Source organism: Alternaria novae-zelandiae (genome assembly GCF_023758075.1).
Source record: "Alternaria novae-zelandiae strain BMP 2774 chromosome Unknown scaffold_14, whole genome shotgun sequence".
NCBI classification, from domain to species: Eukaryota; Fungi; Ascomycota; class Dothideomycetes; order Pleosporales; family Pleosporaceae; genus Alternaria; species Alternaria novae-zelandiae.
The window spans coordinates 415,971-432,637 of NW_026056974.1; the positions used below are offsets into that span (position 1 = coordinate 415,971).

The 16,667-nt window shown below is 54.5% G+C and overlaps 6 protein-coding genes across 6 annotated transcripts; 5 read left to right on the forward strand and 1 right to left on the reverse strand.

Annotated features, from left to right (window-relative positions):
* Positions 1–225: 225 nt before the first annotated feature.
* J4E88_007002 (uncharacterized protein) lies at positions 226–2,357 on the reverse strand (the record flags this gene model as incomplete). The annotated part of the gene is made up of 2 exons (XM_049400623.1): positions 226–1,941; positions 1,992–2,357. The coding sequence occupies 2 exons, from the start codon at positions 2,355–2,357 to the stop codon at positions 226–228; spliced, it is 2,082 nt and encodes a 693-aa protein (XP_049253571.1).
* Positions 2,358–4,468: 2,111 nt separating this feature from the next.
* Positions 4,469–5,554, forward strand: J4E88_007003 (uncharacterized protein; the record flags this gene model as incomplete). The annotated part of the gene is made up of 2 exons (XM_049400624.1): positions 4,469–4,711; positions 4,811–5,554. The coding sequence occupies 2 exons, from the start codon at positions 4,469–4,471 to the stop codon at positions 5,552–5,554; spliced, it is 987 nt and encodes a 328-aa protein (XP_049253572.1).
* Positions 5,555–6,894: 1,340 nt separating this feature from the next.
* On the forward strand, positions 6,895–7,911 carry J4E88_007004 (uncharacterized protein; the record flags this gene model as incomplete). Its single annotated transcript, XM_049400625.1, has 1 exon — positions 6,895–7,911. One exon carries the CDS (start codon positions 6,895–6,897, stop codon positions 7,909–7,911), a length of 1,017 nt encoding a protein of 338 aa, XP_049253573.1.
* Positions 7,912–8,478: 567 nt separating this feature from the next.
* J4E88_007005 (uncharacterized protein) lies at positions 8,479–9,420 on the forward strand (the record flags this gene model as incomplete). Its single annotated transcript, XM_049400626.1, has 1 exon — positions 8,479–9,420. One exon carries the CDS (start codon positions 8,479–8,481, stop codon positions 9,418–9,420), a length of 942 nt encoding a protein of 313 aa, XP_049253574.1.
* A 417-nt stretch (positions 9,421–9,837) lies between these two features.
* Positions 9,838–10,952, forward strand: J4E88_007006 (uncharacterized protein; the record flags this gene model as incomplete). The annotated part of the gene is made up of 2 exons (XM_049400627.1): positions 9,838–10,057; positions 10,108–10,952. 2 exons carry the CDS (start codon positions 9,838–9,840, stop codon positions 10,950–10,952), a joined length of 1,065 nt encoding a protein of 354 aa, XP_049253575.1.
* An 847-nt stretch (positions 10,953–11,799) lies between these two features.
* On the forward strand, positions 11,800–16,270 carry J4E88_007007 (uncharacterized protein; the record flags this gene model as incomplete). The annotated part of the gene is made up of 6 exons (XM_049400628.1): positions 11,800–11,967; positions 12,072–13,913; positions 14,373–14,664; positions 14,697–15,041; positions 15,796–16,131; positions 16,224–16,270. The coding sequence occupies 6 exons, from the start codon at positions 11,800–11,802 to the stop codon at positions 16,268–16,270; spliced, it is 3,030 nt and encodes a 1,009-aa protein (XP_049253576.1).
* Between the last annotated feature and the right edge of the window lie 397 nt (positions 16,271–16,667).

Below are 16,667 nucleotides of genomic sequence, written 5' to 3' on the forward strand. Positions count from 1 at the left end.
TGATCATAAGAGAGAAGATGCGCCATTTACCCAAGCCCAGAGGGACAACGCCGCGAAACCCACACAAGAATCCAAAGAAATGCAAACCGCGGTTGGAAGCTCCCTCTACAGAGCATTCCAACCATCCCAGAGATTTAACCTAGCCTTGCCCTTACCCTTCGGGCCTTGCCTAGACCCAGCTCCCGCTGGACCCGTCCCAGAACGCCTTGAACTCCTTCCTAATTCCTATTGCCTACTACTGCCTGGACGGCCCCCCTTGGCCTTGGTCTTGGTGTGTGTCTCCTTGCACTCGTCACTGCAGAACCATTTGGTCCGGCCAGTGGGCGGCTTGTCAAGGTTGACGCAAGCAAGATGGAACCACTCGCGGGGGCAGTCGTCGTTGTCGCAGGCAATCATGTTGCCATACGACACTTCGTTGCAGTAGCAGTATCGGGGCTCGTCGCCGTCTTCTTCAGCTTCCGATTCGGGCTCGGCTTCTACCTCGGCTTCTTGGTATTCCTGTTCTTGTGCGACGGAGCTTGCGGCGGAGGACGGGGGGTTCGATTTCACGTTGGGGACGGGTTTCATGGCGGGGGAGGCAGTGGCAGTAGTCGGTTGCGTGTTCTTCTTGTGGCCTCGTTTCGACCCGGTGCCTGTCGTGCTGTTGTTCTCGGATGAGGTGTTGGAGTTGGAGTTGCCATTGTTCGCGTTGCGACTGCTGCGACTTCTCGCCATTGATATCTCTGGGAACGCACCAATAACAGGTGTCGCAGTCTTTGAAGTGCGACCGGGCCTTGCAGAGGCTGCTGCCGGCACAGGAGGATCAACGTCCATACTCTCTGGCTCAGGCTGTCCCAGATCTTCCAACTTCATGTTGGATGTGTCAAAGGGCGGCGGGACCTCTGCGCTCTCCTTGGGAGTCGATGCGCCCTTTACCGAGGTATTGTCCCGCACGATCCCAGCAGCCTGCTCAAGCTCTGTAATGACATTGCTACTAGCGGCTTGTTGTACGGAATGAGAAGAGGAGGGGCGCCGTGCCGCAGGAGCCTCTTGGTCTTTGAGCGACGCCACCGAGTTGGCTGTGGAGTTCTTCCGCGCACGTGCAGACAACGGTCGATCCGATGCACCGGCAATTGCTTTGTTGATGGCAAAATTGGCGGCCAGGGGGGACGATGCCATTGGGGGCGAATACGGCGGAAGCGGGTTCTTGCGTTGCGCAGGCACGGGAGCGGCACGCGGTTTGCGCTTCGCTGCGGCGCTCTCTGGACCTGGGGTACCCCGTGGGCTTGAGCCACCTCGTACGCCGTTGCTGGTAGCTTTCAGAGCATTGCTTATTGATCGCTCCATGGCCGGGGCAGCTGGTGCCGCTGCAGCGAGGGCCTTTTCGGTCTTCTTTCGCTTGCCGTGCGGACCTGCGCCATTGCTCGAGATGCCCAACCCGAGGTTCCTGCTGTCTGGCCCTGCTGTCTCTGCGGGCATAGGCTTCCTCTTCTGTGGCTTCTTGGCGGGTCGGTCGTCGAAATCGGAATCGACCTGGTGATGACGACTGCGCTTGTTGGCCTGCATGGCTTCGCGTCTGGCCTCGCTCTTCGCCGCAATTGAGTCGACGTCATGCACATGCTGGGCGGCCGCGGCCAGATTGTTCGCCGCAGCCACCTCGCGCCGTTGTCGCTCGTGGTTCTGACCGCCCTTTTTCTTCTCCTCCTTGTCCGCGTATGCCCAGTGTGTGAGGCTGCCGTATCGCGCTTCGTCGCTGATTTCGCCGTCGAGCTGGGAGAAGGAGTGGTGCATGCGCATGAGGCCCTTGTCTTTGGTGGCTTTGGCGCCCTGGAGGACTACCAGCTTCTCGTCGAGCGTGGGGAGCATGTTCGCGATGAGCATTCTGAGGCGAAAGAAGAGCTGGCGCTTCTGGATCGCCGCCTGCTCTTCGGGGGAGAGGCTGTCGGGGTTGGATGGGTTGAGCTGCGAATGGTGAGCCTGGGGTAATGGCGTGCGCTCAAACAAGAACGTACATTGGTGGTGTTTTCGGATGCTGTAGAGGCCTGTTCCACAGCCGCCAGCTGCGCCTTAGTGGTGACGGGCTGCTGGGCGATCTCGTCAAGCAGCTCCGTGAGCATCTGCTCTGGGTCGTGGAGTTTCGCTTCGACTTCCTTGAACATGGAGAAGTGCTTGATTATCTCCTTGGGGAATGCGTCGACGGCGCCTGTAAAGTGTGTGAGGGCGGGCAGGAAGCCGGGCGCGCTGTTGGAAGCCTCGGGCGTCTGCTCCATCCCGCTGGCGGCGAGGCGGCCGGCGAAGGTGCGCGCATAGTAGTTGGTAGGTCGGACCGTGGCCCGCCCTTGTCTCGTAGACGTTCGAGTGCCTGTGGTCGGCGGCATGGTGGCTGCGAGGGCGCTCCGTGGGTTGCAGGGCGAGGAAAGTGGCCGCGGACGCGCTCAGCTCAGGATGCAGTGTGTAGAAAGAAGTTGCGTGGTAGGAATGACGTGTGGGCGCATCTCAAGCGATGAACAGTAGTTTGTTGGCGTGTCCCGCGATTTGCCTGTGGGTGCCGTGCAGCGTGACGATGCGCAGAACAGGAGCTCCTCACTACCACTTGACGCTACAAGCGCGAAAGACGCTAGGCACTGTCTGTTGACGGGATGCGCACGTGACTTGCGTTATCGGCGGTTCACGCTTGCCCGATAGTGACACAAGCCATCTCCAAGCCATCTCCCTCCCACCATCACCACCCTCGAGTTTAACCGTCTCCCCTTCCCCAACCGCACGGGGTCCACGGAGCTACCATGCTCTCGGTACTGACCAGATAAGACACCCACAACAAACTTTCTTTCATCGTTACTTTACTCTACGCGCCGGCCGTGTTGGTACTTGCCGCAGTCGCACGCGTGACATGGTCCGCTATCCTCGACGTGGAAATCCCTTTCGTAACCGTCCGTCCCATGTCGGTTCAGATCGCGTCGGCATCGCTGAGGTATGCAACGGGACATACGCAGTCGTGTTACTTTGGATAATTGTTTCGAAGTTCAAAGTCCCGGAGATAAATGTCGAATAGTAACACAGAGACTCAGCCTCATGCACGCTTTTGGCCCCGATCCGCGGTTCGCCCCGTATTTCTCCAAAGGCACAAGTCCAAAGAGTGCAAAAGAACTAGTACTATTTCCACTATATTTAGGAGTATCCACCAATTGAGTAACTTCCCATAGCCGCCGTCGGAATGCGACCTATAGCAGCTTGGAATCCTTCGCGGCGTAGTCAATTGGGTTCGGTCCGGAGATCGTAGTGGAGGAGCATTGCCGGCCTTAAGCCTCAGACGTATACGGTATCTCGCCAGGCACATCAGATTTGCGCATTCTAGATTGGCTGGATCGCATAAGTGTTTGATCAATAGTTCTCGACACAAGCGCTGCGCGGTTACGACCTCGGAACCTTGGAAGGCACTAAACTTATCAAAACCTAGACAACAAGGAACTAGAACGGGAACGGGAACCAACTCATGCCACGCCGTAGATGCTCGTTTACATCTACCCTTCGGCAAGTAAGTCTCTTCACAAGGGTCGGGCTGGCGAACTGTTGGCACGAGCCCTGATTGTCGACTCTGAGCTCTTAGACGTACACCATCGCGGTTGGGTCGGTTAACAGTCACTTGGGGGCCGTCATAGATGCGTGGAGGATTCGTTTGACTCAATCGTATTCGAACTTCCATGTCACGTCTTGAGACTTCATTCCTAGGCTTCAATGACCGTATGCGTGACTCCATTCCTCTCACTCCCTCACTTCATTCAACCCTACTCGAAGGTTTGTCTGGTTCGTATTCTGTCAATGTGGGTACTGTAACAACATTCCGCGGGCCTACTCTGAGTGTAATTCATCCTTCAGTAGCGGCACAGCTTCAATATTGCCTAGTTGCCACTCGGGTTGGCGATTGCGGCGATTGTTTCATCTTCCCGACCATTCCATGATTAATACCTTCAAGTGTTGGACTCACACGGGTCGCGATCTCGAGGCGTCATACGCGGCTCGAAGAAAAGGCTGGCCAGGGCTTGAGCAAACGATTGTCTTGGCAGGGACGTGTATCGCGAGTCTCACGGGCTCATCATTGGCCCAAGTTACCAGGTAGATGGCAGTTCAGCGGGGCTCAAGCGGTCGAGCGGTCTCGGGCCGCAGTGCGTTGCATTGTACGACGGCACATGTGAATCACGGACAATAGTCAGGGACGTGGTTGAGTCCGTCCTGAGGTGACGGTGGGTTGCTCAGGCGGTCTGTTCAAACAGTAAAAATTGGTCACTTGAGAGTCACCTTCACTTCCCATCGGCCTGCCGCGATTGCACCGCCGCCTCCCACCCTTTCTCCCACTTATAACCCGCCTCCGCTCACCTCCCTCGAGACTTTCTTAACAACAGACTGAACTCTCGTCAACAGCAGTGCAGCCGACCGTCCTTCAACAGTCGTCCCTCTACTAGTAATATATCTACCCACGGACTCAGTCAACATGTCCACCGACTATATGATCAAGACCTCCGACACCGCCGCTGGCGCTTCCTTAACGCCTGAGGTCACTCAGGCCGACACCATTCGCAGCAAGATGTCTGTCGACAACCTCGTCGAGAGCTCGAGTGATTCTCCTGACATCACCTCGGCGCTCATACTTGCGCCACCTTCCACTCCCAAGTCGACCAAGGAAGAGCCTTCGTCGCCCACTGTCAAGACTCCTGATACCGTCATGACTGACCTCGTAAGTGCAAAGCCCCCATCTGCACGCATCTCGCGCAATGTGCGGAGTTACCACTTCACCATTGAATCCACAGACTGACCGAGTATCAACTGAGTAAAGGCCGAGCCCGACGCTTCTGGTGATGAGTCTCTCGACGACGGCGAAGACGTACCCGACTCCCAGCGCGAGTTCCTCTGCATGAACGACGAGCACACTCGCTGCATGACTGGCCAGTACACCAAGGACCTGTCGCGCAAGGTCATCTCCGACCACTTTGGCCGCAACAAGGCGTGTACCCGCGACGTCACCGACTGGCCTCTCTTCTGCCGCAAGCACTACCAGCGCGCGACCTACAACAAGACCAAGTGGCAGATCCGCAAAGTGCAGCTCATCCTCCGCCAGTTCGAGGTAATCGAGAAGCAGTTTCCGGGCACCACCTACGACATCGCCTTCAAGAAGTCCGAGGAAGCGCGTCTAAACCACTACTCCCGTCAAGTCGCTGCCGGAGCCAAAAACGACCAAGCCGAGAAGAGTGTCCACCCCAAGATCGGCAAGCACTTCGAGGCGCCCATCGACGTCCTCCGCGAGCTAGACCAGTGGCTCGGCTTCAACAAGACCTACGCAGAAGTCAAGAAGATCGTCGATGTCATCCTCCAGATGCTCGAGGAGAAGGAGACTGAACAAGTCCCCTCTATCGAGTTCCTCCCCAAGCTCCCAGGCAAGACCCCGTCGCCCAAGAAGACTCCAGCCAAAGCCCGCACACCCAAGTCGCCCAAGTCACCAAAGTCACCCGCCAAGTCGCCCAAGACACCTACCCGCGTCTCCAACAAGGGTTCCGTCAAGAAGACTTCAGCAAAGGCTTAGTTCTACCATGACATCGCTGCGCCCAGCATCGCGACCACCGTCGCATCACGTCACTCCTTCATCCCATTGCCATTTGCGCTCACGGTCTCTCAGCGGCTGAGCTACCGACACTCTAATCTTCCTTTGAGTGTCCTGGCAAAACGCACGCACTACTACCATCTTCACTACATTCACAGCATCTGCAATTTTCACTCTTTCGATTCACATGTCTGGCACCATCACGACTGTCTTCGCACACGCTATATGCTGTCGCCCCTCATGTATCAGCGTTTTCCAACGCAGGACACAAGACTGTTCGTATGGGCGATGGCCGAAACATGTACTCACTCACGGCACGGGTGATTTCTTTTCACTTCTATACCCTCATCTTACGATGGCGAATTGTCTTATCTTGTCTCTTGCATTATAGGTAGATTTTGGCGGCGTTTAGGCATAGGGTGTCTTTTCTGGGGGCTGGAGTCAGGGTGTGGGCATGGGTTCGGCCTCACTGGGTCTGTGGTACTATGGTTTACGGTTGGGGCGTTGGGTATATACTACGGTAATCAAATTCAAATCTCTCGTTAGAAATATGGACTGTTGCATTCCTCGCCCTGACCTTGACGTTATCGTGAACGTTGGCATCGCCATCGCCATCGACGTTGGCCCTCCATGCACTGTCGTCACTCACGTTACACACATCATCTGCAAACTCCCGTTCCTGCATATGCACACTGCACATGCACCATGCATCCCCGGACGGCTATTGCCTCGTCTGCATGTGTGTCACCGATACTGTCTACCGCCTGCCCCACCGCACGGTGTACTCTGTAGACACACCCTCTTTGGTGTGTACCTGCATTTTGAGTCAGACTTCGGGGGCGGTCCTTTTTCGTTGTGACTGTGCCGCAGCGCGCTGCTTCGCTTGACTGGTTGGTGAGGCTGGCCCCCTCGTGCAGGCGCTTCTCCCCCACATGCAACGCATCCTGCGAGTCGGGCCGAGGGTGTGGCGCGGGTTTGTGTCTCACTGCGGTGTTTGGTTGCGTGATGGTATGGGGAGGATGGGGATAGGTGTGCTGTGGCGATCGTTGCTGCATTTGCTATGCGGATGTGTTCTTTGATGGACATCTCCGATGGCGTCTGAGGCCAGCTGCGGCATCTCACCGTAGTTCTCTCAGAACGTGGGAGTGAGAGAAACTGTCTGATGATGCAACTCACATCATCGTCCCCAGGTGGTAACAGAGGTCGCGTATAAGAAACACGCTTCATCATGTTGGCCTGCTTGTATCTTACACCTGCATCTACCTTATCTCGTGCAAACCTCTACTACTGCTTCGTCATCCCTCTGCCTCATACTCTCCAAGATGAGCGACAAAGACATCGAGCCATGCGGGGTCTGGGACGGCGACTTCTCTTGGGATGGCTACTTCATGCGGATGCACATGAAGACAGTCACTCAGACGTACGACATGTACAACCCCAGCACTTGGCTTTTAGTCCGTCAGGTTCTTGCAACGGAGAACAAGTTCGACTACAGAAAGAGTAAAGTCCCTCCCGAGTATCTAGTGTACGAGCAGACTCTCATCAAGGACCTGGACGCGCTTCGACCTCTTCAAGGCCAGCGGACCGTCAATCGTCGAAAGAACCGAGTCATGAAGAACCTCTTTCGCTACTACCCGCTCAACTATGATCGAAACGGCGAATTGAGAGCGCATCCGCATATGCCGCCTGACGAACTGGAGGAGTGGATGAGTCAAGTCAAGAAGAGCAACCCGATTGCGAAGAAAGAGGAGGACACCAAGGATGTGGTAGTCGGCGACCATGCGACTGAAGAAGTTGCTGAAGATGATTCGCCCGAAGCAGCAGCGATCCATGAGATCATGAAGATGCTGGACGACACAGACACAGTGCCCAACAGCAGAGTGGCTGAACTGGAAGAAGAACTCGACAAGACCAAGAAGGAGAGCCTAGAGGCAGACATCAGAGCGGATATCGCGGAAAAGAAGGTTACTGCAATGACAGCCAAGTACCAAACAGCCGTTCAAAGATTTTCCGTCCAGGTCGGAGAAGCGCTCTGTGAGTACAAGGAACAGTCGCACAAGCTCCTTTGCCAAGAGCGCACCAATCTCAGTACCCTGAAAAATATATTAGAGAAGAAGGAAGATGAGATTACCAGTCTGCAATCGGACCTCAAGAAGAGTGACAAGGATGTCTTGACAGCGAAGCAGGAGACCAAGGTGGCAAAGCAGCAAATCTTCAAGATTCTGGAAGAGATGAAGAAGAAGAAACAGGGTACAGGTGTGCAGAAGAAGAGAGTGGAGGAGGATGGTGCAGAAGCAGCACGGAAGAAGCCGAAGATCGAGAGTTGCGAAATGCAGTAGCGACATCAGGGATGTGTGCGCGCGTCCGGTTCTTACTTAGTTCCTGCGTGTGCTGGCTTGTTTGGCAAGAGAATATGGGGAATGCGACAGTCGGTCTAAGTCAACTGGGTCGCCAAAGACGTGGCTGCTTCATATGGGTTTAGCTCGGAAATACATTGTTTCGGATCTTTCATTGCTGCCTCTACCTAGTCCATGGGACTTTTCGGTAGAGTGGCATCGATCAGCCTCGTGTCTCTGTCTCCTACCTAGGTATCCTTATTTTCAATAGATTTACGGATCTTGCGGTCAATACGAGAAATATACCAAGGTTCCATGACAACCAGTGTGAAGATGACTCGAGGTGAAGGTGAACGAGGAGCGCTCGCCCTCTCACCGCGAATCTCCCAGACTAACCGAAAGGGCGGGAGTTTGATCACGACGAGCGACTCCTGCAGCTAGTCAAACCTCTCCTGCTTCTTCCGACTGACAACAGCAGCATCCTGCCCCTCGTTGGCATTAGAAACTCTCAAGGTAGGTCGAGCGTGGGCGTCAACGCAGCACAAATGACTAACACACTCGCGAATCAAGATGGCACCTCTTCCGCGCTACGAGGGCACCTTCAGCTTCGTCTCTTCGAGGTTGTATGCGAGCATCAAACGCGCCATCCCTACCTACAACAAGGAAGACCCAAAGACCTGGCCCTACGTCACCCTGTCAACGATCGAGAAGCTTCGCCCGTATCAAGGATATCCGGATCTGCCTACAGGCGTAGCCTGGCAACGAGAAGCAATGAAGCGATACGAAAACATGTACACCCCGCAAGAGCGAGCAATTGCCGCTTCCGTGAACGGTCCCTTGCATCAGCGGTACCCGTACAACTACGACCGATTCGACGAGCCGAAGGAGAGTGTCGGTATGTCGGGGGCTGAGTATCGCAACTACATGGCGAGTACTACCCCAATGCCATCTACACCACGCGTGCGCGAGCGCGAAGAATGGGAGCAAGACATCCCCGACAGCGCAATCGATTGCTCCACGCCTTCAGCTGGACGCATGTCCAGCCTGTCTCCCACACCAGCCACCCGACCCCAACCCCCCTCCCGCTGCACCAACAAAACCTGCACAGACACCCGCCGCGAAACCGCCAGACTCCGCGGCACCCTCTTCGACAAAGACTCCCAACTCCTCAGCTGCCAATCCGATCTCAAAGAATACGAGACAACCGAGAAGTTGCGGCGACGAGCTTTGGAAGACGCCGAGTACGAAGTCGAGAAGGAGAAGCAACGGGCTGATGCTGCGGAGAAGGAATGTATGCTGCGTATGGAGGGGAATATTAGGTTACAGCAGCGCGTGAGGGAGTTGGAGGGAAAGGTGGAGCAGGCGCAGGATTTGGATGGGTATTGTGTGGAGTTGGAGGGGGAGATTGAGAGGTTGAGTAGGGTGCGGGAGGGGGAGGGGGAGGGGGAGGGGGAGGAGTCTGATGATGGCGATGATAGACTGCGGAAGAGGATGCGGTCTGAGAGTTTGTAGGAGGTCGCATGTCTGGATGTCGCGGTCGTGTTCTCGCGATGCATGACTGCCGCGGAGACGCCGCACACGCGAGGTTTCGGCAGCGCTAGCCCGTTACGTTGCGAACGCCTTCCCCGCTCAATGCGTCATTGTCGTCAAGTGTCAAGTGTAGCTATAAACTCCGCTCTGCGTCACTCGATTAGGCAAGACTTTTGCGCTGGCATTGCTCTGGACCGATGCGCTGATTCTAGATTTGTCAGACCACGCCCTACAGCTATATCTGCATTAGTACACGACACGAGAAGAAAACCGCTCTAGGGCTTGATTACTACACTCCAAGAGAACGACTTGTACAGGAAGTATCCCGGAGTCCACTCATCTTCCTGAGGTTCTGCGCAAACCGTTCAATCTTCGCTGTCAAACGGCACATTCATCGACATGGCGCTCCCAGCCACTACGCAGGTCGCGATTCTGCTATCGATCTTCGTCTTACCTATTCTCACATATCTCTATTTCAACAAGAACCAACAAGCGAAGAGCAATGCTGGGCCTTTGCCAGCAGCGACAGAGATCACAGGGCTGTTCATACACCCCATCAAGTCATGCCACGGCATCAGCGTAAAGTCGGCAAAGCTCTTGCCAACGGGTCTCGATCTCGGTGCGCCTTTATTGTCAGATCGGAGAAATGTAATATGCTGACAGAGCCAGATCGTCAATGGATGTGGGTGAGCTATCCAAACTACGAGTTCCTGACGATCCGCCAAAACTCCAAGATGACACTGATCCGACCAACCTACGACGAAAAGACTGATACCCTTACCGTGACTGCACCAGCGCCAAACTCGGTCGATGAGAAGTTGGAGTTCTCCATCCCGGCTCATCCATCTAAGGAATGGCTCGACGAGAATACCGAAGAGCACTCGGCAAAGATATGGAGTACTACAACGGGAACCCGCGTGTATCCTACGAAGATGACCGCTCCCTTCAACAGCTTCTTCGATAAGGAAGTACGGCTCGTGTACAAGCCCCCTGTCTCCGAGGACCCCAGACCTCTAGTATCGAACGGTGCACCTGCTGTCTTAGGAAGAGATGCATCGACCTGTTTCCCCGACCTGATGCCCGTGCTCGTCGGCAACCAATCCAGCATCGACGAACTCAACACGCGTCTCAAAGCCGCAGAAGACCTCACAATCGACGTCCGCCGTTTCCGCCCCAATATCCTCGTCAAGGGCGATGCCAACGCGCCCTGGGATGAAGATCGCTGGAAGACGATCAAGATTACGCCTGATGCTGGTGATAAGCCAATCGTTCTGGATATTACCCAGCGATGCGCGCGTTGCCAGGTGCCTAATGTACATCCTGATTCGGCGGAGAAGCACAAGACGCAGCCCTGGGATGCGTTGATGAAATATAGGAGGATCGACGAGGGAATCACATACAAGCCCTGCTATGGTATGCTCGCTGTGCCGAAGTCGGTGGGGGATCTCAGGGTTGGCATGAAGTTTGCGGTTACTGAGGTCACGGATAAGCATCGGTATATCGCTGGATTCTAGGGGGTGGAGCTTGACGGTTCGTGGTGATGAACCCTTACTGGCTGCTGCGTATATGGGGAGTCTGACCGACTGCCATCACAGCGGAAGCCATTGCGACACAGTTGTCGTACGACTCTCCACAAAGGTTGTACGGATGATCAGATCAGCACACAATTTCTCTGCTGTCAGCCTCGAAAATCGAAAGAAGCTAGCTGTAAGCTGCCCGATTTAGCCTTTGGAAGATCGTAGGTGCATCGATTTGCAGCTCCTGAAATCTCTTCAGGTGATTGTTGGAGATGTTGCCCAAGCTACAGCAATCATAAGCGGATCCCCACGTAGTTCACATGCGAACCGCCATGTGCAGCGGCAATTATGACGAAGGTTCCTGATGATCCATCGGATCTGCAAAGCAAAGACTGCCGAAGCGGCTCCGCCTCTAGCCCGCGTTGAGATTAGCGACGCGACGCGACAGACAGGGGTACACCTATCATCGTGTCCATGGCTGACTTTCTCTTGAACTCAACTTCCTTCTAAGAAATGCAAGGGTTACACACAAGACGTTTCCAGCATGTTTCGCAAAGCTTTGGAGATGCCATGGCGCGCGCGTGCAGAATGGCAGCGGCATTGTTTCGAAACAGACAACTGCAACTCAGTGGAGATTACGCGCGTTCTTGATCGGACCGTGACGTGTGACGACGACTATCCGTGTTGAGACCCTGGCGTTTGGGACGCAGGGACACCAGACGGAAGGCACACAGAGGGGATACAGAAAGCGCGTCCCACCTGGCCGTCGACCAAGTATGACCACTTCCGCTTCCAGCGAGGGAGTCACAGGTCGTCGAATCGCTCTTTCCTTTCCACACCCACCATGGCAGGCGATGCAATGCTGGCATTGCCAATGTCTCCGACACAGTCGCCCAAAGAGTTTGGAAGTGCCGCCGTACAATGGGCGTGCACGCGAAGAGGGAGGATGATGGTCTTGACGATTGCACTTCTCACGGTTCTGCTCGGACTGACGGGTATGAGGAATCATGAGGTATGTTCAACCTGCTACAGACAGCGGAGGAGACGACGTCGAGATATGCGGCATACCCCGCAAGACTTGAACGTCATCAGCGAGGTTCAAGCTAACTCTTCCAGGCCATATCTTCACGATACCATAACTTCTCCTCGTACTACCCATGGCGACCGTATCTCCAGCCCCTGCCCGACATCGTACACTCGCCCTTCAAGACCCCCTCGAACACGACGCTGCAGATAGAGAATGGCGAACTCGACCACGTCCCGCCGAAACTCAAGAAGACGACGCCCAACTTCCACCTCCTCATGCCTGCCGAGCGCGACACAGATGGCTTCTGTAAGACGACTCTGTCTGCTATGCTTCTCCACTACCCTCCACCGACGGCGGTACAGCTACACAAGCCATATGAGTCGGACATCAAGTGGGACAGGGACACACTGAACAGCACGCTGCATTACCTGAGCAATGAGAAGCTGGTGAAGGGCCATGACTTGGTTCTCATTGTGGACGGACAACAGTCGATGTTCCAGCTGCCAAGCGATGTGATTGTCACGCAGTACAAGAGGCTTTTGGCAGACGCCAATATGCGGCTGCTGAAGAAGTACGGCGTTAACAAGGAGGGCTTCCAGAAGTTCAACCAGACGATCGTGTTCGGCGCAGAGAAGGTCTGTGAGAACGATGACATGGCGTGCAAGTATGTGCCTCAATCAATACTCTCGGACAGCACATACGGAAGCGAGAACGGTCGACGCATATCAGACACCCCAGCGAAGTTCATTCACTCCAAGATGGTCATGGGTCCGGCCAGCGACTTGAAGATGCTTTACCAGTTTGCTCTGGAGAAGTTCATGGAGGGGAGAAGTCAGTCCCAAACCGTGCAGTCGGTATTCGCGACTCTCTTCGCCGAGCAGCAGCTGGGCAGAGATGCGGAGGAAGTGGCATCGAAGCATACGGGTACCAAAGTCAAAGACTACCTCACGGGCAGAGCGAGCACGTCAGAAGCTAAGCGAAGACTGGAGCGTGCCAGCGCTGAGTTCTCGAACACTACACGTCATGAGTTTTCTGTCGGGTTGGACTATACCCACGCGCTCTTCCAACCCTTGGACTACTGCGTCGAAGACGAACTCGCGCCTCTTCTACACGACAACTCGACCGACTTGTCGCAATACAGTCGCTCCGACTCAGATTCCCGTTACCTGTCCCTACCCACTGCCCTCAACGAGACCAAGACCCCATTCTGGCGCCCCGACTTCGTCGAGCACAACCCCTCTCCCAACGAGAAGCCAGCATACATTGACAACCTAGAGTTTACGCTCGAACTCGATGGCCTGCCCAGCCGCAAACTACCCTGGGAAAGCATTCCCCTGATCCAGAACACCTATTCCGGTTCCGTCCCCGCCATCATCCTCAGCAGCTCTTCGCACGCGAGCGGCGAGCGCCCACCGGCCGCCAAAATAACCTGGGACAACTTGTGGTACTCAGACCACAAACGCGCCATGCTGAGAAACTACTTCCGCGCGCCTCAGTCTTCAGACGGCTACCACAACCACCTCGTCGGCGGCGATCGCTACTGGGACAACCGCGGCGGACGAGGCGGCATATGGACCGAAGCCGAGCAAACCTGGCTGCCCTGGGGCGAAGTCGATGGCGTTTGCGGCACGCTACCTCAACTCAAGGAAGTTTTCAACGATGGCAAGGGCGTGTGGCTACATGAGCTCGAGCAGGACAACGAGCAAGGCCGTCTCAACGAACAAGAGGACCATCGGCAAAAGCAAGAAGAAGCGCGACTCAAAGATATCGAAGAGTTGGTCAAGTTGGAGCAGGAGGCCAAGGAGAAGAACGAGCAGAAGGAGAAGGAGAGTATTGACTTTGAGAAGTTGAAAGAGCTTCAGGATTTGGACGCTACGGAGGAGAAGAAGGTTGAGAGGAGAAGGAAGAGGTGGAATGTTGTGGAGGAGTGTGTAAGATATTGTTAGTGGGTCGGGTTTCTTTTATCTGTTATATATCCCGGGCTTTCGCCGTCTTTTCCTATCTGTTGTTTGATAGTCCATGCCTTTTCAGGTGCAATCTCATGATGTTTCGAAAGTATGGTAGTGTTGTTAAGTCGCTTTCATCGTGTCACTTGCGGTCTTGGTCAGAAGCGCCGGGTGTCATTTGGAAAAGATATGGTGCAAGACATGAGACTTGGACACGTGCTCGAACAACAAGCCTCACAAATAATCCAAGAGACAGATATACTTCCTGATGCTACCTTGGTCACACTGCTACACAGAACTCACCAATGGCGACCGACGCGACCATGGCTACCGAACCAACCACGGCGCCTCATCCCTTCGTTTACATCTACATCGACGCGATGAGCTTCCCAGTAACTATACACACCCAATATGCGTTACCAGCAAGATGCTAACACGACCCAGTATATCAACGAACTCGTCCAAAGCAACACTGAAGCTGATGTAGGTCCGAGGCTGGAAGCCCTCATGCGTACTTGTCTCAAGAAGCACTCGAAGAAGCGGCGGAATGTCGACCTAGAATCGTGCGTACTATGGGTAGACGTCCTCATAAAGGCGGAAAAAGGGGATTGTCCACCAGCTATGCTCCGGTTCTGCGAGGACGTGACTGCGGTTCATGACTCGAAGATATTCTTGTTGATGGATGGCAAGCGCAGGGAAGGTGTGCAGGGTAAGGTCTACCTTGGGAATGCTGCTAGTTAGATTTTCCGTATGGCTGACTAGCAACAGACGAACCGGACGAGTTACCCAACGATCCAATGTGCCAGTTTACTCTTCTCGCTACCCGGAGGCCAGATCAGCTTGAGGTGTTCGCGAGGAGGGATAGTAATTGTGTGATCACAGACGAGCTACCCGGCTACGTACCCGTCAACGCATCGGGCCAGCGTGTCGACGAAAATGTCGTTCAACGACCCGCCGACTACTGCTTTGACGACTATGTCGAACACAAACGCCGGAACGGCAGAGTTCGTAGCTGCTATCACTACCACCTGGGCGATGGATGCGACGGCGAGGAATGCCAATACGATCATAGCGAGATCACCGACGACGTGTTGAGCGTGTTGTGTTTCCTAGGTCAGAGAACACGCTGTGTATATGGCGGCGCGTGCCGACGTGTAAACTGCTTTTTTGGACATGTCTGTCGTTGGAAGGACTTCGGAGGCAAGCATCCGGAATGCAAGTTTCAAGACGGGGAACATGGGGTTGACCAGACGGTTCATCATTGGGAGATGGGGAGGTTACCTACCTTATGATAGCACAGTTTAGTGTGTTTGGGTGAAAGGACGGACAGGGCAAATATGGATGGGATATGTCACGGGACGACGTTGTGGGTGTGCTGACATCTGGGTTGGGTTTGATAGGGCTTGGAGTATCTCAAGTAGTTCTGAGTGTTCGACGGCAGAGGATACGTAGAGTAGGCAACTACGGTAGCCACGTTTTGCAAAAAGCGAAAGACCTGGGAGAATACGTCGCTACCCTGGTTGGGAAACAGAAAAAGTGACGTATCCTACAAGATGCTCGAAAGAAGTTCAGTTGATACTATTAGGAGAGACATGACTGGCCAACCCACTTAACTCAACCACGGAAAGACTTGAGCAATATGCCACAACCCCAACTTAACACGAGATATATATTTGACATGCCGCACATACTTCCAAGCATGACATATCTTCTCAACTCCAAACCTTCTCACTACTACTACTCTTACCAAAACCATCAAGCACCACCGTAGCCATTTCCAAAATGTCCACCACACCACCCAAAACCGGCCTACCCACCACCCGCCGCCTCCACACCCCAAACTTCTCCACAACCCCTCTCCACGCAGAAGCCCTGTCAAACATCTACGCCCCCATCAGCAAAAACCTTTTCCTCTCCAAACCTCCCTCCTGGAAAACAGACTCCATCGCGTCGCCCCCAAAATGGAAGACCGAAAACCACATCTACAAAGAGCCAGCCTACTATACTCTGGACCCCCGAGGCATAGTTCCAGATAAGAGGTTGGAAGCAAGGGGCTTAATCGAAATGCCCTTCCAGTCCCCCTCCACCTTCCCCCGCCTCCTCATACGCAAGACCGAATACCGCGACGGCCCCATCTACCCTCAATTCGGGGATTTCCGCATCGACAAACTGGTTCGGTATGAGAAGGCCAATGTACCGGCTAGTTGCTCTTCCATCGGCACAAGCTGGACGAGAAAAGTCATTCAGGGAGCGGGATTGGTACCGGAAATGGTCAATATACTGTCTAATCCGCAGATCAGGAAAGAGCAGTTCCCGGCGCCGTTTTGCGAGTTGCCGGATGAGCAGTTTAGGATGTGGTTTGTGAGGAATATGGAGATGGTGGGGTGGGGGGCTTGGGAGGCGGGGGTTGAGGTGGAGAGGGTGTTGGGGAGGGGGGAGGAGTGGGGGGTTGTGGTTGAGGAGAAGGAGGAGGCGGAGAGGTGTTTGAGGTGTCCTTTGGCGAAGGAGATTAGGAAAAGGTTGGAGGAGATCGAGCGGAGGAAGATGGAGAGACGACAGGGCAAGATTCAGAGGGCGGTGGAGAGAAAGAGGAGGAGTGAGGAAGTGAGGGATGATGTTTCCTTGTCGACAATGGAAGAGGAACCTGTAAAGCAAGGGAGCTATCCCGTTGAACGCAGAAAGTGGAGTTGGATAAAGAAATTCTTTTGGTGGAGATGGTTCTCATCCTCCCATCCTAAA